The sequence below is a fragment of the Fistularia commersonii genome, chromosome 31 (assembly GCF_037954325.1).
Source record: "Fistularia commersonii isolate RoL2024-O1a breed Wild chromosome 31, RoL_Fcom_v1.0, whole genome shotgun sequence".
Classification (NCBI taxonomy): domain Eukaryota; kingdom Metazoa; phylum Chordata; class Actinopteri; order Syngnathiformes; family Fistulariidae; genus Fistularia; species Fistularia commersonii.
The window spans coordinates 10006949-10033972 of NC_141314.1; the positions used below are offsets into that span (position 1 = coordinate 10006949).

The window sequence follows — 27024 nt, forward strand, 5'->3', positions numbered from 1 at the left end:
CGGCCTCGTTACTTTTGCCAGTAGTTGATGTTTAATTCAAATAATAGGTGATTTTTCAACTCTGACGGCTTATACTTATCTTAACATTTCAATTTAAGTGCAAAAATGGATGGTTCAAGTTTGCCTCTCGCTCCAAAAACCCATTCTGTGTTTTATGATTAGGACTCTTTTAACTGCGGGGACGTTAATACCGAAGAAAATGGTAATTTAAAACCCAATTCGGTCGTGATTAGAACCCCCGGTCTTTGCTGCGTGGCGCTCTGCTCTAATTGGCTCCGCGGGGCTCCATTCCTCGCACATTTTGTCAACTGGGGACACCAGCTGTCAATCAAAGCACATCTTTATAACCCGGCATAGAAGCCGCATCGCCGCTTCTCGGGCGTGAATCCAGAGACAGACAGGAGCTCCTCTGTGGTCCGCCACCTCTAGACGGCGTCTAGATCCAGAAAGTATTTCTAGCCTCAACAGAACTTGAATTTTTTTTTTTTTCGGAAATCTACTCACATCTGTTGTCGCCGTCCCCCCCCGGAAGAGATGGACAGAGCGAGCGGGAACAACGCCACGGTGGTGAACAGCTCCTTGCTGTGGACGTTCAGAGACGGCGCCTTCCATCACCTGAGCCCCGGGGAGCTGAGGGTCCTGGTGCCGGCGTTCCTGGGCGTCATCTGCGTCCTGGGCGTCGCTTGCAACCTCACCGCCATGTTCATCTTGATTTCCGGCGCCCACAAGGGCAAGCTTTCTCTGATCAACTCCCTCATCTTCAACCTGATGTTTGCCGACGGGCTGGTGCTGGCCTTCTCCGTGCCTTTCCGAGCCGCCTCCTACTCCAAGGCCGGCTGGACGCTGGGCTCGGCCGTGTGCAAATCGGCCGACTGGTTCCTCCAGTCCTGCATGGCGGCGAAGAGCTTCACGGTGGCGGTGATGGCCAAAACCTGCTACCGCTACGTGTCCAACCCCACCAAGCAGGTGAGCATCCACGTGGGCTCCATCCTGGTGGTGCTGCTCTTCATCTGGCTGGCGGCCTGCGTGGTCGCCGTCCCGCACTGGCTCTTCGCGACCCTGCAGCGGGGGATCCACGGGCTGCAGTGCTTGCTGGCGGCTCCCCCGGAGGCGCGGGACTTCATGACGGTGTACGTCAAAGCGTACCCCCTGGGGGTCTACTGCGCTCCCCTCAGCTTCGCCCTCATCTACTTCTGGAAGGCGTACGGCCGGTGCCAGCGCCGCTCCAGCAAAACCCAGAATCTTCGCACCCAGATCCGATCCAGGAAGCTCACGCTGATGCTCTTCGGCTTGACCGTAGCCATGGCCACCCTCTGGCTGCCCCAGTGGGTCGTCTGGGTTTGGGAGCGACATTTAGCGGAGAGAGAAACCGAAGCTCTGACGTCCCCGCCTCTTCTTCTCACGCTCTCCGCCCGGCTGCTCACCTTCTCGCTGTCGCTCGTCAACCCTCTCATCGTGCTCTCCCTCTCCGAGGAGTTCAGGGAGGGCTACCGCGGGCTGTGGAGGCGGCTCACCCTGCGCAAGCAGCCGCCGCCCAAACCCAAGCCCAGACCTCACAACCCCACCAGCCTGCAGTCGCCGCGCCCGCGACCCGAGACCTCGGGCATGCCGAGGTGGGAGAAGGTGGCGCGCTCCCAGCCGCAGCAGGAGCCGGGAAAAGGGAGGGGAAAAGACACGGACTCGACGAGCCTCAAGGACGGGACGGTGCTGCCGGACGTGGAGCAGTTCTGGCAGGAGAGGGAGACGGGCTCGCAGGCGGAGGAAGACGACCCCGTGCCGTGGGAGCGCCAGGGAAACGACCAGAAGTGACCTTCTCCTGACCTTCGCTCCGCAGGCCGTCCGACTCCGCGTGGTTATTCTGTGCATCTGTGATAGAGGTGGCGTGGATCAGCAGTACGTCGGTGTGTGTGTGTGTGTGTGCGCGTGTACGATCGCATTATATATCTGGTGTCGGTGAATCTTTGTGACCGGATAGAATTTATCACGCTGTGGTGCATGAACGTAGCGGATTTCTTGATATTTAGAGATGAATCTGTGCAAGAAAAAGTCTTAACTTAAAACCCGAACACTAAACTTGTGAAGGTGTTTTGTATTTAGACACACACACACACACACACACACACACACACACACACACACACACACACACACACAAACACACTCTCTTCCCCGAATAAAGGCTGATTTAAAAAAAAATCCTCTCTTCGTTGTCATTCAACCGTCCTGTCAGTCAGTGTGACACACACACACACACACACACACACACTCCTTAGATCAGGCGGCAGCGGGTGGCCCCCCGCCGACCCCGGGGTCATTAAATATATTTCCATAAGGGCATTCATTAATGCCGCTGAGGTCTCTAATTAGAGCAAAGGGCCTCCCTCTGAACTCCGATGGTGCCATTTCAATGAAGTGAACCGTATCGACCCGATCACACCTGATAGGTCAGAACCTCCAGGCTGAAAGGAGAAAAGGCGCCGGGGGAGGAAACCCGACGGGCGCCGGCACCTTCTCGGGCGAAACGCCCTGGAATCACGTGAATTTACCGCAAACGGCATTCAGTAAGCGGTTGGAGCCCGCCTTCACCGAACGCCTCCTTTTTCTCCCGCTTTTCCTCCTGACATTTTATGATTATTAATTATTTACGTCGACCTTCTGCCGCACCTCAGTCACAGCAACACGTAGGTAGAAGCCGGCGTGGGAGACTCAGCTAAGTGGAATATCAACAATGTCGGGATTAAGCGAGAGAGACAAGGTTACCGGTGACCTCATGAAGACCATCCCGTGTCATCGGTGTTTTAGCGCTGATCGAGGGGGTCGGATGGACAGCGAGGACCTCGTGGCAACATCTGGTGTAAACACAACAGGCACAGGAAGGGGCTGAGAAGCTCTATCGCCACGGCAACGTGACCATGAAATGAGGACGAAAGGTGTTTTACCTTCACGGGAGCAGACGGTGACCTTTCACCCGATGATGGACGGTTGTAGATGCTCTCACTCCTCACCTGAAGCTGAGTTCTCCTCTCGCTTCTGGATTTCTGGACTCCGGACAGTGTTTTCTGATGGAGAACCTGCAGTGGAATCTGGAATCAGTTTAAATCCCCGTCTACCATCAGTCTGTGCCTTCAACCATTTCAAACGCACGCGCTGTCAATTACAAATTATGCACCTGTCGTGACAAACAAGAGGGATGTATTTGTATTTTTTGGTGATTATTCCGCAGTGAATGCATCAATCTTTGTTTGCGGGGTGGCCCAGTATTCCGTGAGGCAGTGGCGTGCGGTGAGCTACCCGGCCGGAATGATATTTACAATTATAAGAACTCAAAAAAGTTTCATATTCCCTATATATCATCTATTTGTTTTTTTAAAATCGCAAACAATTTGTGGTCTTTTCTTCTTCATTTCTGTATGCAGTTCACACACATAGACTTCTCCACGAAAAGCTACTTTGTCATAAAAATCCTCCTTGTTTTCTTTAATGTATTTTATATATATTATGCCCCATTGCTTATAGAAGGAGGACAGCAGGATACAGCTCCTGCCAACTCACTTATGCCGTCTTCAGGTGAGGCACAGAATGGTCTGCCTCACCTCACAGATTTTCTCTACGTTTTATTTTCCGATAATAATTGTATCACAACATGACACAGCTTGTCGAAGGTTGTGGTGTATATAATAATACAATAAATATTTCCACAAACTCTATTGGCGAAAGAGAAGCTGCCACGCGGCTCAGTTTGTGAGGGACTGGGTGTCCAGAGGTGACCTAAAGTGCCACATCTTGGCTCACATTTGATCGATTTGTACTTAAGAACATTTAAAAAATGCCTTTCTTTTATTATTTATTACTGTTATATTTTCTGTAACTCTGGCACTGCAATTTCCTTCGGGATTAATAAAGATGTTCTTCTTCTTATTCTTATTCTTAAAAAAGATTGGAATCATACGGAAAATACAATAAGGAATCAATGGAAACAGGTTAATATTTATCTTTCATTATTACAGGTGAAGCAGATCTTCACCTGCCTCTCCTGACACTGTCACTTCCCATGTTGGGAAGCGTGTGTGAAGCGTGTGTGAAGCCCACAAAAGTAGGCACTACATGGCGTACTGCGATTGGACTGCCAATCACAGGCCGGGATACAAAGACTTACACCCATTCACCCAAAATTCTAGGTCTCCAGTGAACCCCCTGTACGTTTTTGTGCTGTCGGAGGAACCTTCTTGCTGTGAGGCTGAATATTTGTCTGCAATTATAAGGATATCAAATCAAAATATTTCACCGCAGATTGAAGAAGCTTTTCAAAGCATGAACGTCCCTCCGCGTGACGACGAGAGGGACGGCTGAAGAAGAAGAGCCGGGCAGAAACGTTCAGCCGGAGCCTGGCTTTGGGGTTTGGCTTTTTGCATCGCAAAAAGAAAAAAAAAAAAAAACAGACTTAATGAGGCCATTCTTGAAGGCGGGGGGAGGCGTTCAGCAGGTGAGATCCTCTCTTTGCTCCCCTCCCACTGCGCTGCGAGTCAGGGGTGTCACCCCCGCGTTTCATCCCCCAGCCAATGATCATCTCTAATAAATGAAAGTCGGCGGGAGACGACGTGCTAGTTAAAGCTAATTGTGCGCAGCAGGAGGCGCCGCAATTAAACCTCACGCCAAAACCTTTGGCTGCCGGCGCCACCTCTCCCTCGGAGCCTCGGCCTCCTCCAGACCCGGGAGGAGAGCCCGGCTCCTCTGTCCGCGGAGAGCTAGACCACGGGGAGAATGTGTGTGTGTGTGTGTGTGTGTTTTTGTGTGCCGAGGTGGGTTAGTTCAGGGGGTCTGGCCTTGGTATTTAGCTGTCTTTTGATTAGAATAAATTAGAGAGCTTTCATCCGTGGAGAGGATGTGGAGACCTGAAGGGCAGGCACCTCCGGGCTCTTTGGCAGCGCCGGGACGGATGCCCTTTCAATCTATAGGCGTCGATTGTTCAAAAAGGACACGCTGGAGAAGTTTCTTCCCCCGAGCATCCAGGAGGACGCTGCCATCAACCCATGAAACATCAATTAGACGATGAGGAATGTCATTTTATTTGTTCTGCTGTTTTTTTCTCCCCCCCACACACACGCTCTGATAGATGATTGAAGGCTGGTTTCAAAGTAACCGCGCCTGATTTGAGTGTTTTCACTCCAAAATCGGCCGAGGGCTCGGATTTCACACGCACGTGAATTAATTGCTTATTAGAGAAAATGCATTTGCGGGAGTGCAAAGGTTTTCATCCCTGCATTCGACGTCAGAAATGAATGTTTGAAACAAACTCAGGATCATTTACGAATCATTTCGCCCTTCAGCCAATCATTTCCTCCATCTGATCCAATTCTATGCATCCATAAACTTCAGGACTTCCTGTAGACCTCCTGCCTGGTGGTTGCAACCACATCCTTCCACCGACATACTTCTCATAACATGAATATATTTACACTTTCCAAGAAGAAGGGATGAGAGTGGGCTGCAAAAGACTAACACATTCAGTTTTTTTATTCTACCTGGCCCATATTGATGGACGCGATGGGGTTAGAAGCTTCTAATGAAGCTCTTGCATGTGTTTGGCCTGTGGGAGGAACCCGGAGGAACCTCACGCAGACGCGAGGGAGAACATGGAGACACTGCATGGAAAGGCTCTCATGGGAATCCAACTGGAGACCTTCTCGTCGTGAAGCTCCCCGGTCTGGAATTAATCAAACACAAAGCGTATAACGGTGTATCTTTATTTGAATTCCAGTTGAGGACTCAGTCTTGCACAGCGCCTGAGTTTGCATAGGTCTCACAAGAAGATAAAACATGGCAGCTGAAGTTCCGGGTCACAGAGTAACCTTGAAATAACGCCATTATCCCTTTTCACGGTCTCGTTGCCTGCAGACGACCCCGTCAGACCTAAAGTCCAGCGTCAACCTTTGCCCGGAAACTAGTCACTCACATTTGTCCGATACATATTTGAGTGCCGAGTAGAGACGGATAGGTTTCTGCTCACCGGTAATCAGTCAACGTTCAAGGAATGGCTTAGTTGGTCACATTGGAGTGAATTTCGTGGAGGGTTTAAAATGCCCATTTCCTGCAGACACATTGGTGACAATAAAAAGCTGGTGCAAAACTAACAAAAAAAAAAAAAAAACAGTCTAAAGGTAATCTGTATCAGATTTCAGCAAGGTGCAAAAAAAAAATCAAATAAAAAATGCACACAATTTAAAAAAAATAGAAATAATTAAAAAAATCCCTACACATAAGACAGATTCCTTTCAACAGATGCTAGTAAATACAGGATGCATGTAAGAGTTCCCTGGTCCCGTTGGTGTCCAGTTCGCGTCTCACCTCAGAATGCTCTTAATATAAGATATCCCTTCGCTGCAGAGCCTCTTCCAAGAGGCACCGTGTTTAGTAAATCAACTAAAATGTAAACATTCAGTTCTGCCTCATTAATAAATGATCCTGCGGGTGCGTCTGAACCCTCCGGATGTCTTTACCCATCTGCCACCAGTTTGCGCACAAATTGCTTTTTTTTTAAATTCACGTGGATAAAGCAGACGCGCGGAGCTAATTCACCCGTTCACCAGTGAACATTGTTGTATTAAAGTGAACCCCCCGGACCCGGGGGGGGCAAGTGCATTTGATACCCGACGCGCCGGTGCTTGGTGAGCTGCGACATTCGTGAAGAGGTGGTGCTCGCGGTGCCCGACATCTCCCTGAGATCTCGGTTCAGGATCTACGAGAAACAGAATCAGAAGGTCAGTATCGTTCACCCTTGAAGTTTGCTGCTGCTTGTCCTGCAGAGGGGTTTCTGGGGGCTGCAGCCCATCCCTGCCGTCATTGGGCCAGAGACGGGGTTCGCCACGGACCGGTTGCTGTCAATCATACGGCACCATGTAGACATCCGGACAATTTAGGGTCTCCGGTGAACCTCCTGCATGTTTTTGGTCTGTGGGAGGAACTCGGAGGACCAGAGGGAACCTGAACATGGAGGTCTATCCAACCAGGGACCTTCTGGCTGTGAAGGTGGAAGTGCTGACCATTTCATCCATAACAGTAAGCATGAACAAAAATGAGATAATAAAAGCAATAATGATGATACAACTACAATTATAATCATCATCATCACCATTATTATTATACTGATTTTATCATTATTATCATTATCATCGTCATCATTATTATGACAGTGATTTTATGATTATGATGATGATGATTATTATTATTAGTAGTAATAGTGTTGTTGTTATTGTTGTCAATAATAGAACAATTACAATAATAATGATAATCATAAGAACAAAAACCAAAATAAAAGGAGAACAATAATGATAATGATAATGTAAATAATAGCAATAATTGATACTACTACTACTCCTACTACTCATACTAATAATAATGATAATATTATAATACTATTATTACATTACTATTATCACTACTTATCATCATCATCACCATCGTGACTGTTTTCTTATTATTAGTTTTGTTCTCATGATTATCATCATTATTATTGTTCTATTATTGACAACAACAACAACACTACTACTACTACGACGACAAATAGTAGTAATATATTAGTAATAGTAATATATTATTACTATTATTATTACTATTCGTATTGTTATTATCATAATATCATCTATGATGATAATTGTCAATAATAGAACCATGATAATAATAATAATGATAATAATAATAATAATGATAACAAAACTATTAAGAAAATGATAACAATAATAACAACAACAACAACAACATAATAATAATACTAATAATAATAATAAGAAGAAGAAAAATAATGATAATAATAATAATAATAAAAAAGATGTGCCAAGAATAGTTACCTGTTTGGCTTCTTCTGTCCAGCAGGTGTCGCCAAGGCAGCCTTCCCCCTCAGCAGGGCGCTCTGGGTCACCAACGGGCCGGTCACCGACTGCTGTTCCTGCAGAAAAGTCACAGAAACTGTCACTCCACCGAGGTAATCGGATACATTTGAACAGACGCAACACTCACCACTGATGGTCGAGTGACGGGACATGGCGGCGGGGGTCGACTGGGAGGATCCGGTCGGGACTTCGCCGCCGGCGAGGGCGATGAATTGGTTTTGGGGTCGAGAGAGGTCAAAGGTTTCGCTCCCGGCGGCGGCGGGGGCGGAGCCTGACTCTGCGTGGGTCTGGAAGGCGCGCTGGTTTGAAGCAGGGGTTTGCCGTGGGTCGTCGCCTGGGGCCGGATGAGCGGCGGAGCCTCCCCGCGCTCCGCGGTGTAGGCCGGCACGGGGGGCGGCTTCACCGCGGGGCGTACGATGGCGTGTCTGGCCCGAGTCGGGCAAGGCTTCCCCTGCGGAGGATCCAGGACGTCTGTGTCAACAAGAAATCCAGACCTGCTAAAACGATGGCGGCAGGAGCCTCTACCTTTACCTGATGGTCCGATTCCTGCTTCTTCAGCAAGAAAGTCGGGTTGGCGTGACCGCTCAACGGACCGCTGTCGTGCCCAGGCTTGGCTTCAACCGTCACCCGGCAACTGGGAGGCAAAAATACAAGAGCAGCTCTGAATGCAGGCGGGAGAAGATGCTCGCGGATCTGGACCAGGAGGAGCGGCTACCTCGGCGCCGCGGCCGGAGCGGAGGCTTTGAGCGGGTGACGTTTATGCTTGTAGCAGCACCACAGAGCCACGGCGGCCAAACCCAGGAAGACCAGCAGAGGGAGGACCAGCAGCGCCGGCAGGAGGCCGCCTGCGGGAGCGAGCGCCGTCAGACCGGAAGGAGACGCGTTTCAGAAATGAACGGAAGGGAAAAAAGGGGAAGGTTCTGACCGCGGCTGCTGACGGGGCCGCTGTCGACGCTCCCTCCTGACCCCCTCTGGTCGCAGCCAGGAGGCGCCCAGCCGGCGTCGCAGTGGCAGTTGTGGTGGTTGTTACACAACTTTGGGGAAAATCAAGACATGGTTCAGTAAAATTAAAAAAAATGGCTTGATCCACAGCAATTTATTATGGGTACAGCATCAACAAGCGGCCTAAGGAAAAACCAGGTGTTTATGCTTAGAGTTCTTCTATTAATTGCACATAAAATGATCACAGTAAACTGGCTCAAACCCCACCCACCTACCCTGGACCAGTGGCGTCAGAGGCTTAAGGATGTAAACTGCATGGAACGCATAACAGCAAACTTACGACTTCAGACAGACCTATATCTTGACAAGTGGGCACCCATTAAAAAATATTTGGAGAGTTGAAGATATTATCACTATTTGAATGAGTTAAATGCTTTTCTTTGTGTTTTTTTTTTTTTTTGTGTTTTTTTTCCTCTGTGTTTTATTTTATTTTTCACATGCTATTGAGGAAATAAGTGACCTATAAAGATTATTGTATAATGTATATCTTGTTATGAGGTTTTGTAAGAATGTGTAAAACTCTGTTAAGGAACTTGTTCTAATAAATGTTCAAAAAAAAAAAAAAAAAAAAAAACTTTCTTTTATCGTATGCCTTTATGAAATCGGTGTTCTTCATTTGTAGCAGATTCATTTGGAGCTTTTCTATTTGTTGTTATTGTTTAATGTCTTGTCCTGTGCTGCAAACACTTTTTCCCGATTGGGAGTAATAAAGTATTTTATTGTATTATCTTATCAATTTAGACCCAAAATCTATTCTAAAGTTTAAATAAAACATGTTAAGTGTACACACACACATATATATATATATATATGTACACACAAACACATACAGACATACATATATATATGTATATATAAACAGAGACACACACACACACACACGCACACGCACACACACACACACACACACACACACACACACACACACACACACACACACACACACACACACACACACACACACACACACAGAGTCAAGCCCCAAATTATTCATGCCCCCTGGCACATTTTGACTTAAAGTTACTTTTATTGAACCAATAGGTTTTAATCAATAATAGGAAGTGTTTGATCGCTGCAATAACCAGTAAAGTTTTTATTATTGATCACTGAGAAGGAAAGGAATGGTTTTAGGTATGCCAAGTTTTTTTAAATTGACAAATTCTTTTTTCTGCCAGTGTCATTTCCAAGGAAAAAAACAAAACAAAAAGTTTTTGATTGAATAACAATAACTTTCAGTCAAATTTTGCCGGGGGTATGTTTGATTTTGGCTGATATACATATATATATATGTATACACATATATACATAAATACATATATATACATACATAAATACATATATATACACACACATATACATACATATAAATATTCATATAAATACATATATACATACATAAATACATATATATACACATACACATATATACATATATATGTGTGTGTATATATATATATATTATATATATACACACATATACATTTAAAAAAATATATATTCATGTATATATATACATACATACATATAAATATACATATACATATATATATATACACACACACACATATAAATAAATGCTCTTGTGTCATGGGGCTTTTTGCACCCACAAACGGCAGCACTGTTCATAATAGATGAGTCTTTATCCAAATGAGGTCACGTGATTTATCTGATTAAATTGTTTGACTACCCCTAATCTATACTTTTTTTGCATTGATCTGACTTCTTCAGCTACTCAGCTAATAGAGACTTTCCACTCTGCTGCACAATAATGATTCGCTCCTTGTCCCTCATAAATTCTACACTTGTGAATTAATCAAGGCTCCTGAGCGCCGGAGAATTTTTACAAAGCAATTTTATTGCTGATTTCACTTAAGCAAATGGTCTTGAGCCATCGCCAGGGCCGGACACTTTCCACGACGGCGAGCCGAGCGCCCCGATAAATCCGTCTTCCCGGGAACTCACCCCGCGTCCGTTACACTTGGCGTGGCAGTCGTCCGCTCGGAGAAAAGATGCATTGCGGCATTCTCCGTTGAAGCACATCTGTGGACAAATGGCGACGAATGAGGGCCGTATTTGCACCGAGGACCTTCGCGAGCGTCGAGGTCACGGGGTCTCACCGAGTCGTCGCCGCACTTGGTGCCCGTCATGACCAGGCCGGGGTCCAGGGTGTCCCCCTGCGTCTCCTCGTTCTCCTGGCCGGGTTTGTAAACGTGGGTCCCCATGCACTGGATCCTCCTGCCGCCCACGCTCACCGTGGTCTCGATGCGAACGGCGTTGCTCTCGACGGGCTTGGAGGCGGCCGTTAGACACTGGATCTTCCCGCATTTAGCATCCCTGCGGTGAACGAGGATCATTTTACGAACCGCTCGCCGGACCGTTTGAGTTCGTGATGCTACGACGGCTCACTTTTTCTTGCAGCTCCTGTATTTCCCCAGTTGATCTTTACCGCAGTTGCCGTACATGTCACCGGCCTCGTTGACCTCCTTGAAACACACCTCGGGCGCGGGACGCCCGTCTGCCAACGGATACATGCGCATAAAGATGCTGCTCGAAAAATAAAGGCAACACTTAAACAACACAATGTAACTCGAACTCAATCAAACTGCACACTTAGGAAGCAACACGGATTCATTTGGACTTGTTTTAAGGACATTATATCAGCCTGTCGTGTGTTTTTCCACTTTCATTTTGAGTTTGAGCTCCATGGGTTCATTTCCATTGATCATTTTTCTGTGATTTTGTGATCAGCACATTTAACTATGTAAAGAACAAAGTATTTGACAAGAATATTTAATTCATTCAGATCTAGGATTGTGTTATTTTAATGTTCCCCTTATTTTATTGAGCAGCGTATAATGCCGCTCAGCGTTCATAATTATCAAAATGTTTGGATTTCTTTGTGGGCTTTAAGCAGACAGGAAATTTCAGGAAATTTTTTCTGTTTTTCCTTTGAAATTTAAATTTTTTTATATATTCTTTGCTCAGATTATCAGGCAGTTTCTTTATATTTAACAGCTATTTGAGGCTGGTAGTTAACGTCACAAATGCGAAATATATATACAAGCATACAAGTTTGTTTCTTTGTTTCTTTCTGTTTTCCGAAGCTGTGAAGAATTAATAAATGCATTGTTCTAAAAAGGTGCGACTTAAATAACAGAATGAGAAAATGACTTTTTCTGATATTGATATTCACATATTTTAAATATGACGTCCTAAATATGTCCTAAAATAATAAATATGACTGACGCTTTGGTCGTTTCGTGTTGTCAACAATGAGCGTCACTTCTTTTAGCCACAAGAGGGGAGTCATGTAACGCCTCAGACAACGATCGCAGGATAGAAATGCTGTATTACAGATAATAATATCGATAAAAAGGTAATATTGATAAAACGTAACTCAATGTTTTTTTTTTTTGTGTTGCAGGATAATCCAAGATATGATCAATCCTAATACATTAGATAGGGAATAAATAACAGCAAACGTCCTTCTCTATTCTGTAAACCCAAATAATTAAAAACAGAGGGGAATTCGCCTTTTTTCCCCCCTTGTTTTTTCCTTTTTTCCCTAAATTTAAAAAAAGAACTGTTTTTTTTTTTGTTTTTTTTCAATTTTCATGTCATTTCTTCACTTTTTTCGCTAAATATCCTGATCATCTTCTCCCTCCGTTGGGCTGCTTCCATCTCTTCCTGCTCGAACATCTCCACGTCTGCTGCTGTTCCCATTTCACCCACCTTTTCCCCAGAGGGAGCGGCACTGCTGCTCCAGGGTGAGACACATGCCGGTGTAGCAGTAGGCCCTCCCTGCTTCACACAAGGTCCCGTCCACCAGGTAGAAGTTAGCCGGGCAAGACTCCTCCTTCCCGTCGCAGTATTCCGGGAGGTCACACGGCCCGGAGGAGGCGCGACACAGCGTCCCCGGGCTCTTCAGCTTCACGGCGCGAAGCAGAAGAAGAAAAAAACTTTAACCAACGGATCGGCGCGAGGAGGAGTCGGCCGGGTCGCGTCCACGCACCTTGCAGTTCTGACAGCAGACGCCGTGGGCGCACTCCGCTCCCGCCTTCAACGTGCAGTTGTTGGCGTTGCAGCAGGGACTCGTGCACTCCTGGAAGAACCGGGAGGAGATGTGAGTCCTCGCAAGAAGCCAGAAGCGGCGCGCACAAAGACGGGATGCAAAGACGCCGACCTCCTCCTCGCCACAGTCGCATTCCTCCCCGTCCTCCAGGTAGCCGTTGCCGCAGCGCTGGCCCCCGTACATGGCTCGGGTGTTGGGCATGTTGAAGAGACACTTCCCCCCTCCGGAGCTCAGGTAGCTCCTCAGCTCCCTCATGTTGCAGCCGTTGAAGACGCGTGGAAACGGGTGCCTGGGAGGAGTCAGGTGGACGTCAATCTGTGAGAGCAGAGGTCTACAAAACCGGCGACGTGACATCTGCTGCGTCACGCTCGAGAAAAATCATGAGATACAGTTGAAGAGCGGGAGATAAACGGTGACCATTCACTGTCATTCGGTGTAACGGCGACTACGGGGAACCAGATGTCACCTCTTAGATATACAAAGCATTGAAAATGGGCTCCAGCAAATTGTTATAAAGTGCAGAGTAAAAGGAAAGTGACGGCGGTGAAGCGTTATTGAAAATGCATGTTTCAACCTTTCTTTTTGAGAAAGGCTTTAGTTAGCGTTAGCCTAGCGGTTCGTTTTGCTGCCATGGACTGACTCTGCGGGGGGATGTCCCATGATGCACCTCTTTCAGTCCTCCATCTGTGCACGATAGGAGCCTCGTATGAATAATAAAGCTATTATCGCATCATTTCAGCTACTAGCATGGAACTGTTAGCACTCCTGGTATTAGCAGGAATAGATTCTTCGTGCCTGTCCTTCCCAACTCTTCCACCTCCTCTGTTTCTATCACACTCTCGCTTTCCATCTCTCTGATTCTACCCTAACCGGTCGAGGCAGAAGGCCGCACCACATCGAATCATGTGCCCGAAGTTTCGGGCCTCATTTCCCCGCCGCTCCGGGGGGAATGCTGGGTGTTAGCTATCTATTAGCTATGAATTTATCAATTTGTTTGTACCGTATTTTCCGCACTATAAGGCGCACCTAAAAGCCTTGAATTTCCTCAAAAACCAACAGTGCGCCTCATAATCTGATGGGCCTTATATATGGATCAATATTGGTTAACTATGGCTACACGGTTTTAAAGTAGACCATTCATAGCAGGTGCGCCTTATAATCTGATGCGCCTTATAGTGCGGAAAATACGGTATTTAAAGAACAAAACAACACGTCTGTGGAGGTTCTCAGTCGTCCAGGTCATGGTGAATTCTTCTCAAACTCATGGCAACTGGACCTGAAGTTCTTCACTGGAAGACACTGAAGTGAAGAAGCCTCCGTGATGAGGGAAGAAGAGTGTGACAAGAAAAAGAAGGATCGCGCTACCCGGTGGCGGCAGCCATGATGCAGCCGCCCTCCTCCGCCGGGGCCTGGCAGCAGCCCGAGCTGTCGTGACTCATCCCAAAATTGTGTCCCATCTCGTGCGCCATGGTCGCCGCCACGCCCACCGCCGACTCGGAGTGGTCCTGTTCCGAGACACGAAACCAGGAGCGAGATTTAACCCCGGAGGACGACCCGGCCTTCGCGCGGGAGGCGTCACGTACCGTGTTCACGCCGCCCGACTGGTAGTCGGAGCACATGGCTTTGAGAGGCGCCAGGCCGATGGTGGTTCCCTGGAAGGACTTCCCCCTGGAGACACACACGGCGTCGTCGATCTAAATGAGAAAACAGCGGCGAAATCAACTCCCATGTACCGACGCCACCCACGTGATGAGCTGCGCGTTGTCGTTGGGCAGCGTGGCGAGCTGTTTGCGTCTCCAGGATAGGAACGCCGCCAGGGTGCTGTGAGGGTTGTCCGACACACTGATCATGTCCTGGTCGGTCCACACCTCCAGACCGATCAGGGCCACGCGGATGCTCAAGGCCTTGTAGTACTGAGATGGTGAACAGAAACACGCTTCCCGTCAGTTTAACCGATATGGGCGTGGGTTCTTTTTTTTATTTTTATGCACTCGCCATCGAAACCTACCTTGTCGACGAGGTTGGCGGCTTCCTGCAGCTTGAGTTTGGTCTTCTCCAGGTCGCTGCCGTGCTTCTCTAACTGAAACCACCACGATCAAAACAGACATGACACACCCTCTCGCTACTTCCGGCCCGTCTCTTTCCTGTGCATCGTGTATTTGCAAGTGTATTTGCAGTCCCTATGTCCTCTATTGTAAGTCGCTTTGGATAAAAGCGTCTGCCAAATGCAATGTAATGTAATGTAATGACACAACATGTAAATCAAGGCCTTATCTCAGTTGAAATCTTCTTATCGCGCGTCGCTTTCACAACACAACAAAACGTTACTTAATGTTCCTTGTTACATGCAGTTTTCTACTGCCACTCCTTAAAATACTTGAGTAATCACACATCTGGGTGATGTTATGCTTATAAAATGAGGACTTAGAGAACGTGTCTCGTGGAAGCGAGTCCTCACCTCGGCCTTGTCGGCCACCAGCAGCAGCTCCACGTACTTCATATTCTGGCTCAGGTCCCTTCGTCTCTTTGTTGTAAAGACGGGAAAACAAAAAAAAATCAGTGAAAAATGAGCCGGTGCAACATTCATGTGGGGTTTGCAGTCCCCGCCGTACCCTCGGTGGTTTCGCCATCCCGTGGATGAAGTCATCGAGCGTTTCCTGCTCTCGGTTGCTACGGTGATGCGGGCAGCGACCCGGCGGGAGACGGAGGCTCTCGGCTCTGAAAACAGCGTGCCGCCGCGCGTCCGCCGGGACAGGAACCGGCTCGATGAGGTAGCTGACGCTGGCGTTCAGAGATATGAGTCCCCTGAGGAGCAAAACACACGGCCCCGTCCCATCCCGGCGCCGGTAAATCAACGCGGATCAATAATTTGACATCTTTATCGACGCGCGTCTCCGTCAGCCCGCTGCTCGGAATTCAAATGCACAAAATATCATTTCAACCATACGGGTTCCATTACATCCCATTATAACCCGCTCGCGTTGGTTTCCAGATGGGTGGCACATCTGGAGCTCAGAACCAATATCAGGTCGGCGAAACATCATCATCTGGAAGCGGCTCAAAATCCCTGCAGGGTCCAAACAGTCCAAACCCAAATACGCCAGCGTGCACGTTTTCTGGGTCAGACAGCTGCAGACAACATCTGCAGAGGTCACACGCCCACATGTCAGCATCTCCGCCTTTATCTCTCTTTTTTTTTTCTTTTTCCTCCACATTAGGATGGAGAATTTACATTTGTCTGTGGAGTTTCTCAGACATCCAAGGTCCCGGTGAATTCTTGTTGAAATCTTCTTGTCTCGGCAACTGCACCCGAAATTTCTTCACTTGAAGACATTTCACCCCTCGTTCGGAACTTCGAGTGAAGAAATTCAACTCCGGTTAACAAGACAAGAAGATATCCACAAGAATTTACATTTGTATTTGTCTATAAACACGCGGAGCTAGCTTTTCGGGTCAAATGGTGTCGTGTTTGTATACTCTCTCGCAGGTCTGGATCCGCACCAGGAGCGCCTGGCTGATCCGCAGGCAACCGGAGCCACGGACGGACCGACGCTCCGCAGCCGGCATTCGTCACACAACTGTTGACGCTTCATCTGAGCGGCGATGGTTCGATCGCAGGTCTGACAGCTGCGGAGGCTGCGGTTACAACTAATCCTTGTATGGCTAGTAAGTGCTTTACTGCAAGATATAAAGGACTGACCGCTTGGAAATGTTTTGAAATCATATTCCTGACTTCCTGTTCTTGATGCTTTAATGACAGAATGGCACAAAAAGCAGGAAATCAACATTTAATAGGAAAATATTATTATTCCTTTAGCACAAATAATGCAATAATCTCGACACGCTAATCAGGAATATTTACTGGAGTGCCTTGAGCTAAAGCGCCGTCCACCGTTGGAATTTATTTCATGAATATGAAAGCTATTATTCGATCGTGTCTGCTATTATCATGTAGCTGTTAGCGCTATTATTATTAGCAGTATAGGAGCGTTTGTGCCTGCTCACACTCCTCTGTTTCTATCACACTCTTGTTTTCTTTCTTTCCCTCCCAGTCGAGGCAGAAGGCCGCCCGCGTTGCTCCCAGACCCGTCCGAGGTTCTCCTCGCCGGTCGAAAAGCGGTCGTTTCCCCTTTTCTGGCAGAAAGTTGTTGTTTCTGTAGATCATTTTAAAGAGCGCGGTCCAGACCTGCTCTGCATGAAAAGCGTCTTCAAACGACCAGGGTTGCGATTCGGCGCCAGAGAAATAAAATCAGAGTTGAATTGACTGTCTGCTGTGTCCATTCCACAAATCAAGCGGCCTTTTGGAGAGAACAGGGATCCTCTGTCCTCCTCCCCAGACGAATGACTTTCCCATGTCTCCATAAAACTTCTTTATAAAGAAAGACCACGTAGGTAGGGGTTTTTGTATTTACCTGAGTCCTGAGCAGGTGCTGACAGCGACGCTGGAGCCCTCCCAGCCCAGGACCTCCCCGTGGTAGAAGCAATGTCCCTGGAAGAGGAAAGCAACGTGGGCATCATTTTCCGCACTTTCAGCCACTCTTATGACTTGTATAACATAAATATGAATCTGCGTTCCGTCTCTTTCATCATCAGCTCCCGGGTCGGCTTCCAGGCTTACCGTGGTGACAGGAAAGGAAGCTTGGCGAGTTCCATTCGGCGTGTACCATATGTCCTGGTAACCGGGGGCCAAGAGCTGGCTGGAGAAGAGAGGAGATATGAGGTGTCGCTGGGCTGCGTCTGCCGAGCAGCGGGGCAGTGATGAAGCAGGAGACGTGATGTTTACACCGCAGCACTTCGTAAAATGCAGATCAGGACAAAACAGACCTCCGGCGTTCAGAGAACTCAGGGAAAAACTGATGCAAGTCGTAACGATTTATGTTTTCGGCGGGCAGAAGGGGTTCACCCTTGACCGCTCGACCGAAAATACAGACACACAACCTTTCGCTCACACCTCATGTCGACATTATTCCGTTTACCCACTCCCTCACACGTCATATGTGTGTGTTTATACGTATGTGTACGTTTTTGTCTTAAAAAAAAAAAACAAAACTAACCCCAGCTTACTGTTCTGTATATTTCCTGTGCATCGTGTATTTGCAAGTGTTATTTGCAGTGCTTATGTCCTCTATTGTAAGTCGCTTTGGATAAAAGCGTCTGCCAAATGTTATGTAATGTAATGTCATATGGAGACACACTTATTCACCCAATCATTGACAGCATTTAGAAGCGTGCAGCTTCATCCTCTCATGCCATCTTCAGACATCTGGACCTTTGTCTGCCTTTACTGAAGAGGCAGATAAATCCTGCACATATGGAGAGAACATTAAAATCGGAAACCCACTCCCATGTCGCCTCCATCTGCGTGTGTGTGTGTCAACCTTCTGGCCCAATATTTACATTTTTGCAGATGCCTTTTCCAACTGTCTCATTCCAATCTTCCTGTTTTCATTCATAAACCCCTTCTCGCTGCACAGCTGGTTCTTTTTCATTTTTTTTTTCTAAACCCCTCCTCCTTCAGCGTCCTTTTCTTCCCCACATCGATCATTCAGGCTGTTGCTCTGACGCTGTGAAAATAAACGGCACAGAAGCCCAAAGAGACCTCCTGACGCTGGTTAAAAAAAAGGCTGGAAGCGACAGAATTCTGGGTCCGGACCCCCCCGCGCTCCTGAATTCTTCATCACATCTCCTCTTCCGTTTGGCAGGAAAAAGCTCGCGGTTTCAGACCAGAAAAATAAATCTTAGACTTTATCCCTTTTTCTGCATCGCCGGGTAGAACGGGTGGAAGTAAACGAGGTTAGTATCAGCTGAGGAAGATGAACTACGTCACGTTATAGACGGATGATTTTAGAAGATGCAGAGGCAATCGGATTATCTTAATAGAATTATATACTAAATATTGATTTAATAAATCGGGGGATAATATGGATTTGTCCTTTTCCTCTCGCTAAAAAGCCCAACTGGTAGACACAATGGCTGCCTGTCTATCCAATCAGCATAGAAAGTACAAAAACGCCTGCTTCGTCTCACACACACACACACACACACACACACTCAGGCTACGGGAGGACATAAAGCCAAAGGCTCAGCAATAACGCATCTGGCTGACATCACGTTACGAAGCCTCTTCCTCACTGTGTTGTAACCCGACCTCCCGACCTCATTGATATCTGCCTTCCTGTCGCCGTCCTCCCCCCCCAAAAAGATCCCCGCCTTGAGCGTTCTAACTTTCCCCGTCGCTCAAGAGGGGGCAGATGCGATGATGACAAAAGGGCAGATTACAGAGTGAGCGAGCCCGGTTAGGAAATCATTTCCTCTGCAGGGAAACAATGGCTCTTTCTTCCTCTTCACTCAAAATCCACTTCCGTATCAGACAGGTGGACGAGAGATCCTGCAGAGAGTGATGAGCTTAACCCATCGTAAGGAAATCTCAAGTTGTATGGGAGTTTTATCGGAGTCACGGCCGCTCCCGTCATCTCGTTGTTGCCGGGAGTCTTGCAGTCTAAGCGCAGTTGGAGCTCAGTCTTTAAACATGTTCGATATCATTGCAAGTCTTAGCGATACGTGACCGTAAGGACCGATCAGCAGCCAGTAGATGAACCCGCAGTCGGACAATATTTAATTTCATTTCACTGGAGTCGCATATGAGGTGGTAATCTGAGCGGTTTCCTAGTTTGATATGAACGCAACCTTCATCCACAGAGCCGTCCAAGTCAATTCCCCGCAACCCTGCAAACCCCTAATCGCCACACCAGCCCCCCCACTGCCACTCATGATTATATAAATGCAGAGCAAGCAGACCTACAATTTGCACGGTATACATATATTTTTTTAATTCTATTCTTGATGTTCACAATTTTAACGCCGCTACCCCACGTGCACCCGATCGCCCTTCGGGGACAAAGTGTCGCCGATTCATTCTTTACAATGATGTAGAAGAATCACCCGATAGACGAGCTCCAATGCAACTTGGAAACAGGAAACCTGGTGGACAAACCAGCAGAGCGGTATCGGCGGTGGAAACGGTATTTGTTGGACGTTTGGATGAACGTGATCGGCAGAGGAGGTCCCGATCGGTGTGAAGCGTCCAGAAGGAGGAGCGGACACGTCAACGCTCCAACGTATCAGGAGGTAAGGCGTCTTCAAGGGTTTTATTTTACAAGGACGGTGAACGGAAGGCTGTGCGGGCGGCCGGGTTGTTTCTGAGGTCGTGTCACGGGAGTCTCGGACGGACACCGAGCGAAGAAGGAACAGCGACGATAATCATAATAATGATAATAATAAATTTGATTTAAGGCGCCCTAAATGTTGGAATGACTTCCCTTTATTTGTATCTAATTTTTACTTACTACATCTATATTTATTCTATGTATTATTGCGATGCAACCCCTTGAGCCCTTCAGTTGCCCCGCCGGGATGCCAGATGAAAACATCGCATGGCGGCAAACAAAAAAGCTGTTAGGAATCTAGTCGGAATTTTCCGTCCTGCGTTGTGAGACGACGCTTCAAACTGGTGCGAGATGATAGTTTTACAAGAGTCTTTTTGAGTCGGGCCCAGCGAGAGGGGAAGCGCGGGTTTGGGACATGGGATGTTACAAAACGGGCCCGTCGACGGCGGCGGCAGCTTCGGACTCGAGCCGCACGGTTCCAATCAGATCGTGGAAACGAGTCCACTTCAGTTTCTTTCAATTCGGCCGACGGGTCTCAGGAAAGCGCGTGCGACGTCGCCGGAGGGCCGTGTCGGCTTTGGACCGGCTCCAGGGCCCGGGACAGATGCTGTGATTGAGGAGCCCGATGTCGGCTGAATCATCCCTGTCTGGATGGGAGGACGAGACAAAGGCTCGGTTCAGCCTCGGGAGGTGAAGACGGAGGAGGGGGAGCAATGCTAATGTACTTGTGACATAGCGAGGAGGGGGCGGGGGGGCGGGGGGGGGGGGTAATGCATCGGGGTCAGTGGGTTGCATTCTCTCATTGTATCAGATGACATCATCGCACATTCGGGGAGGAGAACGGCTCATGCAAAGTCAAAGCAGCGCTGATGAAGACGCTTCAACCGCAGACATTGCGTGTGTGTGTGTGTGTGTGTATGTGTTTGTTTCCCCTCGCACACAGTGGCGTAAATTTACATTTCCTAGCACACACACACCGCCGTGAGACGAGGAGCCGAGGCATCCCCTGCTCCTCCGACCTGTGCTCGTTTCTGCTCGTGCATGTGTGTGTGTGTTTGTTTCCCCTCGCACACAGTGGTGTAAATTTACATCTCCTAACACACATCGTCGTGAGACGAAAGGCTAGCCGACGAGCCGAGGCATCCCCTGCTCCTCCGACCTGTGCTCTTTTCTGCTCGTGCGCGTGTGTGTGTGTGTGTGTGTGTGTGTGTGTGTGTGTGTGTGTTTGTTTCCCCTCACACACAGCGGCGTAAATCTACATTTCCTAGCACACACACACCGCCGTGAGCCGAAAGGCTAGCCGACGAGCCGAGGCATCCCCTGCTCCTCCGATCTGTGCTCGTTTCTGCTCGTGCGTGTGTGTGTGTGTGTGTGTGTGTGTCCACATGTCCTGACTGCAGAGGAGGAGCGGGAGATGTATATTTGCTCTACAGACGAGGTGAGAGGAGAGGCGAGTGGAAGAGATGATTTAGGGGAGGAGGACGGAGGATTCATATCTGCAGGAGATGCCTGGAACTCCCGACCCCGAGCCTCTTCTTCCTCCTCCTCCGGTCCATCATTCACTTTCTTCCATATTTCCTCCCCCATCGCTCTGTTTTTACATCCCTCTTCCTGCTCTCTGAGTCAGCAGACCGGCCCCGCCTGGCCGAGAACCAGGTCCTCTCTCTGGGGAGGGAGGCGCCGCAGCCTGTCATTAAGATAAAAGCTCAGGCCGACTCCGAAAGGATCCAAACAAACACCGACCGGCGTAACCCGGGAGGACGTGGACGGATGGAGTCTGGACTCCAGCCAGCGGCGGCAGAGTCGCTTGGTGCTTTAGACGGAGCAGGACGGGAGGAGATGCACCGAGACCGAAAAAGCACGGAGGGTAAAAAGCGGGCAACGGGAACGCCCAGGCGTTTCCAGGATGTGGGCGACATTTTATCAGGGAAAGACTCACGTTGATCTTGCTATCTCACACACCCTGCTGGAGACACACACACACACACACATGACCACACTGTTCAGGTTTGGGATGGAGGGCTTCAGAAGATACACGAGGAACGTCTTCATGAAGAGGGGCGCTTGACCTTTCAGCCGTTTCACTGCTTCCACCAAAACATTTTCACGGTTGCAGACTAAAAACCATAAAGTCAGAAAGAAATTTTTGTTTTGTTTTAGCGGACACGCGGCGCACTCCCGTCATCTCCATTGCTAAGTATGTGCTGCTAATCTGAGCCGTTTCCTCGTTTGATATTAAACTAGGTCAGCGTGGAGCGTCCAGAGAGGGAAGCGGATGGTGGCGCTGTGGGCAGAACGGCCCGGCTTGGACCGCGTCGATTCTCCGGCGTGTCACCGGCGAGCGGAGAAGGAAACGCGATGGAGGGAAATGGCAGAGGCTCCGCAGATTCCCGGTGGAAACATCTCATGGCAGGAAAAAAAGTGCTGAAAGAATCTGATTGTACTCTTGTAAATAGTGACCCTGTAGGATTCAATCCTTGTAAAATCTCAGTAGGCTGAAACTTAAAACTCTAAAAAGTTGTCTTATTTGTGAGCAGATGAGATGGAAGCTTTCCACAAGTCTTCTGATGTATGGACACCGTAACACACACTTTCCGTCTTTCCTGACCGCACACAACTGATAAAGTTTATACGTGACACTTCTCATTGAATCCTGATTCAGGGACGGTTCTCGGTGGAACAGGAGAGCGGGAACGCTGTCACAAGTGTGTGTGAAAACGGGAGCGAGCCCGAAAGTGTGAACTCGCCATTTACGGCATCTATAAAAAGGTGTTTGGAGATGAACACGCCTCCGGGAGAGCCTCTGCTGCAGCTACCACAGAAACCCTCCTGTTACAATGTCATGTGCATATATAATTCAATAGATGCACTATTTCTAACTGGGAACAATACGCTCCGGATGAGTCATTTTCTCTTAAACGTCCGCTCCCTCCATCCCGGAATCAACCCGACGCAACTTCTCACTCCCACAAACACATGCATGCCGTCAAGGTGAGACTTTCACGGCCGCCACGCACTTTTGCGCATTGAATTGTTTGCGCTTACGGACCCGCGACCAGGAGGAACCCGGGGTTGAACCGCCAACGTTCTGACAGGAGGAACCGAACGGAGGCGCGTTCAATAAACACAATGTAGCTGGAGGAGAATATTGTACTGTTTCCTAATGTCATATGTGTCAAACTCAAGGCCTGCGGGCCAAATGTGGCCGCCACGTCATTTTATGTGGCCTGCAAGAACATCTTAAAAGGTCTGATTGACTAAAAATCAATAAGTCAAACGCGTGCTTTGACTATAAACTACATTTCCCACCATTCATGCCGATCATGTAACAGCATCCTGCCATTAGATCTAGTAAAATCCACATCAGTGCCGTTGTCAACAAGTAGAATTGAGAAATCCAAATGATCCCTAAATGTCCAGGAAGAGAAAAGTTGATGCAGATGGAAGGCTGTTTCAAGAAAGATGGGAAAAGATGTTTGTACTTCAAGGAGATGAACCGGTGTGGTCTTGTCAGTTGTCAAAGAGTAAAATCTACGTCGGCATTTTGACACCAAACGCGGAGCTAAGTATGCTAAAGTTAGCCTTCCAGAAAAACAACAAATTGTCCAAGAAAGAAAAGCCAAACTACGACGGCAGCAGAATGTGTTCACGAAAGCCGCATCCAAAAACACTGCAGCAGTCAAAGCTAGCTGTGTAGCATTAGCACTAGTAAACATCATTTTTTTTTTTTTTTTTACATCTGTGCAAATGCTTATGTAACATTTTAGATTTGAATGAGTGATAAATTCAGAGTTATTTAACATGAAGGAGTACTTACATTAATTTTACATTACATTTAGTTACATTTATACTGTTACTGTTCCACGTGGCCCTTTGAGGGCAACCATAATGCTGATGTGGCCCTCTGTGGAATCGAGTTTGACACCCCTGCTTTACGTTATTCTGTCCAAAAACACACAGGATGTTCGCTGGAGACCCTCACCAAGGTCACCAACCTTTCGCCCAATGAACGTATAAACCTTTTTTCTTCATTTCTACGTCTATTCCATGAGACGGGAAATATCTGATCCTCTCCCGCGTCGATACATTTTCGGTTTTTAGCATTTGGAAACAGCTAAGCCCCGCGTCCACTCTGCTGACCAGCTGAGCGACACATCACACACTCTCACACACACTCATCGGCCGGTAAATCCTCTCTTACTGTCACTTGCTGACCTGCAGATCGGTGTCGGGCACGTAGCCTATAATGGGTTTATCGGGGGGGAGGGGGGAGTTTAGTAAACAGCTGCGACTTGCAGTAACAACACGGATAACACACAATGAAGTTACGGGCCTTAAAATCCACGTATTGAACGGTAATTAATGTTTGAAAATGGCATGAAACGGGGCGGCAGCAGAGAATCTGGAGACAAATGAAAATACCTCCAGCTTCCTCCGGCTCTGTGTTCAACAAAGACGGATGAGACGCGTTTTTAAGGATGTTTTAAAACACATCCGTCCTTACGGTCGCACAGAAAGGTGGACTGTGTGATGGATGCAGAATCTTTGCCCGAGGGGGCATTTAAGAGCGCGACCACCTGCTGGGGCAGAAAAACAGGGGGGGGCAAATCCCTCAGGGGCCCGGGGGCCCAGACGGAGCGGAGTCGCGGCTGCTAACGAGAAGATGTGTGTGAATGAGTGACTGACAGGGGAAACACACACCCGGAGGAAGATTCTTCATGAAACCCTTGTTTGCTCAAATCCAACCGAGGTGAATCTCGTCCCCGTCGTCCGGGACGACCGCCTGGAAAGCTGCGGCTGCGTCCGCCGCCTCGCTATCACACACACACACACACACACACACCGTTATTCAGAGGAGACACTCTGCTGCCCGGGTATCATCATCCCATTGTTAGCAGACAGGAACCGCTCCATCAGATTGCAGGATGCTAAGTGCAAAGGCGCAATCTCACTTCCTGCTGGCCGAAGGCACACAGATCGGGTGTCACCCACCACCCACCGGGGCGCTGACCTTATCCATGTGTCCATGTGATAACAAACATCTGCTGCGCTAAATGAGCTAGCGGAGGGATTCCAGCTCAGGTCTTTGCGCCGAGCGTCACGGAAACGCCCCTTTCTCATCCGACACGGGAACATCTCGGCGTTCAAGAGCACTCACTCGTTTCTCTCCAGGCGCAGTCGGAGCTCCTGGCCCTCGGCGGAGACGAGGACTTCTGACGTCGCAGGAAACTGCGGGGGGGGGGGGGGGGGGGGGGGGGCACCAAAAAATATCAGAATCATCAACGTCAGATTATTCAACATTTAAAATAACTGTTAGTTTACATTTGTGCGTGCGTACAGGCGGGCAGATTCAGAAACTGTATGTTTTTGCAATCAATAATTAGCGAGGACAGTGATGCTCTGAGGTTGTGGGGTGCAGAGGGGGTTCCTGGAGGTGCTGGAGGTCGAAGAGTCGGACTGCTTTTGCAGTTTTGAGTTTTGCAGCAGACTGTGCGTCCTGAAGGGTCGCGGCCAGGACTCAGGATGGAGCCTGAGGGATCCTGCTGGCCGTCCTTACGGTTTGCTGGTCGCGGACCAGACGTTTTGAGAAGACCTTCCCGATGGAGTGGAGCCAGCAGGTGAAGAAGAAGGTCATTATCCGCTCCGTGAAGAGAACATGGTCGGGTTCTGCTCACCGACCACCTCAGCTTCCTGACGGCATTTACCGAGGATCTCCTCTGTGATTGAGAAGAACCTTAAGAAGACGGCGCCTGATTCTGAGATGATCGGAGAGGATCGACTGGGGTTTCGCAGCGACTCTGGTGATGAGAGTTTCTCTCCATGGCCTTCATCGCCAGAAAGGTCAAATAATGAGAAACATTATTTGACCTAATGTTTCTCTGCGCAGAGAGCATCTGGCTGGACTTCACTTTAGTGGGGAATACAAGAACTTTCCACTAATGGAAACCAACCAAATCCTCTGATATCCTCAGATGATCCTGTGCACCTCCAGTTGAGAAGTTTAACGTGTGAATGATCCTTTCGATCACACACACACACACACACACACGCACACGGTCGTGGCTCACCTCCCCGCCGGCTCCGTGGGGTCGCAGCCCACCGGGGTTGGTGATCTCGTAGCGGCGGACGCGCTGCAGGATGCTCCCCTCCCCTGGCGGCAGATTATCCGGGTAATCTCAACGTCTTAATCTGAAAACGTGCATTGATTCACGTTGTAACGCAACAAATCCGCGGCGCAAAGCGGACTCACCGGCGGAAACGTCGCCGTCACATCCCGCGATGAGGAGGATGAAGAGGAGGAGGAGGTGGAGACGCGCTCCGGGACGCATCCTGACGCCGCGGCTCTCCGGCTGGATCCGTTACAGCGGGACGGGAGGAGGAAGAAGAGGAAGAAGAGGAGGAGGAAGAAGAGGAGGAAGAGGAGGAGGAAGAGGAGGGAAGGCGAAGGAGGACGCGCCGCCGCCGCCGCCGCCGCAGCCGCCGCTCGGGACGAGATGCTCGCGGCCGAAGCGCGCGTCCCTCCCGTTATCTACCCCTCCTCCCCTCACTGCGCGTGCGCGTAAACGTGCACGACCGGGCCTGCGCAGACGGGTGCGCGCGCATTAGAATGCATGCATTCATTCATTAATCCATTCATTCGTGCATTCATCAATCCATCCATTTATTCATCCATTCATTCATGCATTCATCCAATCATTCAGTCATTCATGCACGCATCCATCCATCCATTCATCCATGTATTCATCCATCCATCCGTTCAGTCATTCATGCATGCATCCATTCATTCATCCATCCATCCATTCATTCATTCATGCATGCATGCATTGTCCTGTGACATTGAACGATTTTCAGAGAGGAGGGTTTAACCCTGGACCCGTCAATCACACTGACATGTATT

General features: G+C 48.5%; 2 protein-coding genes across 2 annotated transcripts; one reads left to right on the forward strand and one right to left on the reverse strand.

Annotated features, from left to right (window-relative positions):
- Positions 1 to 411: 411 nt before the first annotated feature.
- On the forward strand, positions 412 to 2197 carry gpr151 (G protein-coupled receptor 151). The gene has a single exon (XM_086178893.1). The coding sequence runs from the start codon at positions 535 to 537 to the stop codon at positions 1807 to 1809; it is 1275 nt and encodes a 424-aa protein (XP_086035019.1). The 5' UTR covers positions 412 to 534; the 3' UTR covers positions 1810 to 2197.
- Positions 2198 to 5730: 3533 nt separating this feature from the next.
- Positions 5731 to 26533, reverse strand: adam19b (ADAM metallopeptidase domain 19b). The gene is made up of 23 exons (XM_086178881.1): positions 26377 to 26533; positions 26195 to 26277; positions 25285 to 25355; positions 17579 to 17657; positions 17373 to 17449; positions 15573 to 15765; positions 15419 to 15484; positions 14969 to 15040; positions 14707 to 14873; positions 14544 to 14628; positions 14326 to 14465; positions 13072 to 13249; positions 12901 to 12990; positions 12621 to 12816; positions 11295 to 11403; positions 11006 to 11222; positions 10851 to 10928; positions 8812 to 8920; positions 8602 to 8731; positions 8418 to 8520; positions 8014 to 8337; positions 7845 to 7942; positions 5731 to 6736 (listed from the first exon to the last, which is right to left on the reverse strand). The coding sequence occupies exons 1-23, from the start codon at positions 26453 to 26455 to the stop codon at positions 6730 to 6732; spliced, it is 2751 nt and encodes a 916-aa protein (XP_086035007.1). The 5' UTR covers positions 26456 to 26533; the 3' UTR covers positions 5731 to 6729.
- Between the last annotated feature and the right edge of the window lie 491 nt (positions 26534 to 27024).

Coding starts and splice junctions, on each gene's coding strand:
- gpr151 (XM_086178893.1), top strand. CDS start 535: ATGGACAGAGCGAGCGGGAACAACGCCACGGTGGTGAACAGCTCCTTG.
- adam19b (XM_086178881.1), bottom strand. CDS start 26,455: ATGCGTCCCGGAGCGCGTCTCCACCTCCTCCTCCTCTTCATCCTCCTC. Junction 17,658..25,284: donor CTGCGCCTGGAGAGAAACGA/GTGAGTGCTCTT, acceptor TCTCTTCTCCAG/CCAGCTCTTGGCCCCCGGTT. Junction 8,521..8,601: donor GCTCCGGCCGCGGCGCCGAG/GTAGCCGCTCCT, acceptor TTTGCCTCCCAG/TTGCCGGGTGACGGTTGAAG.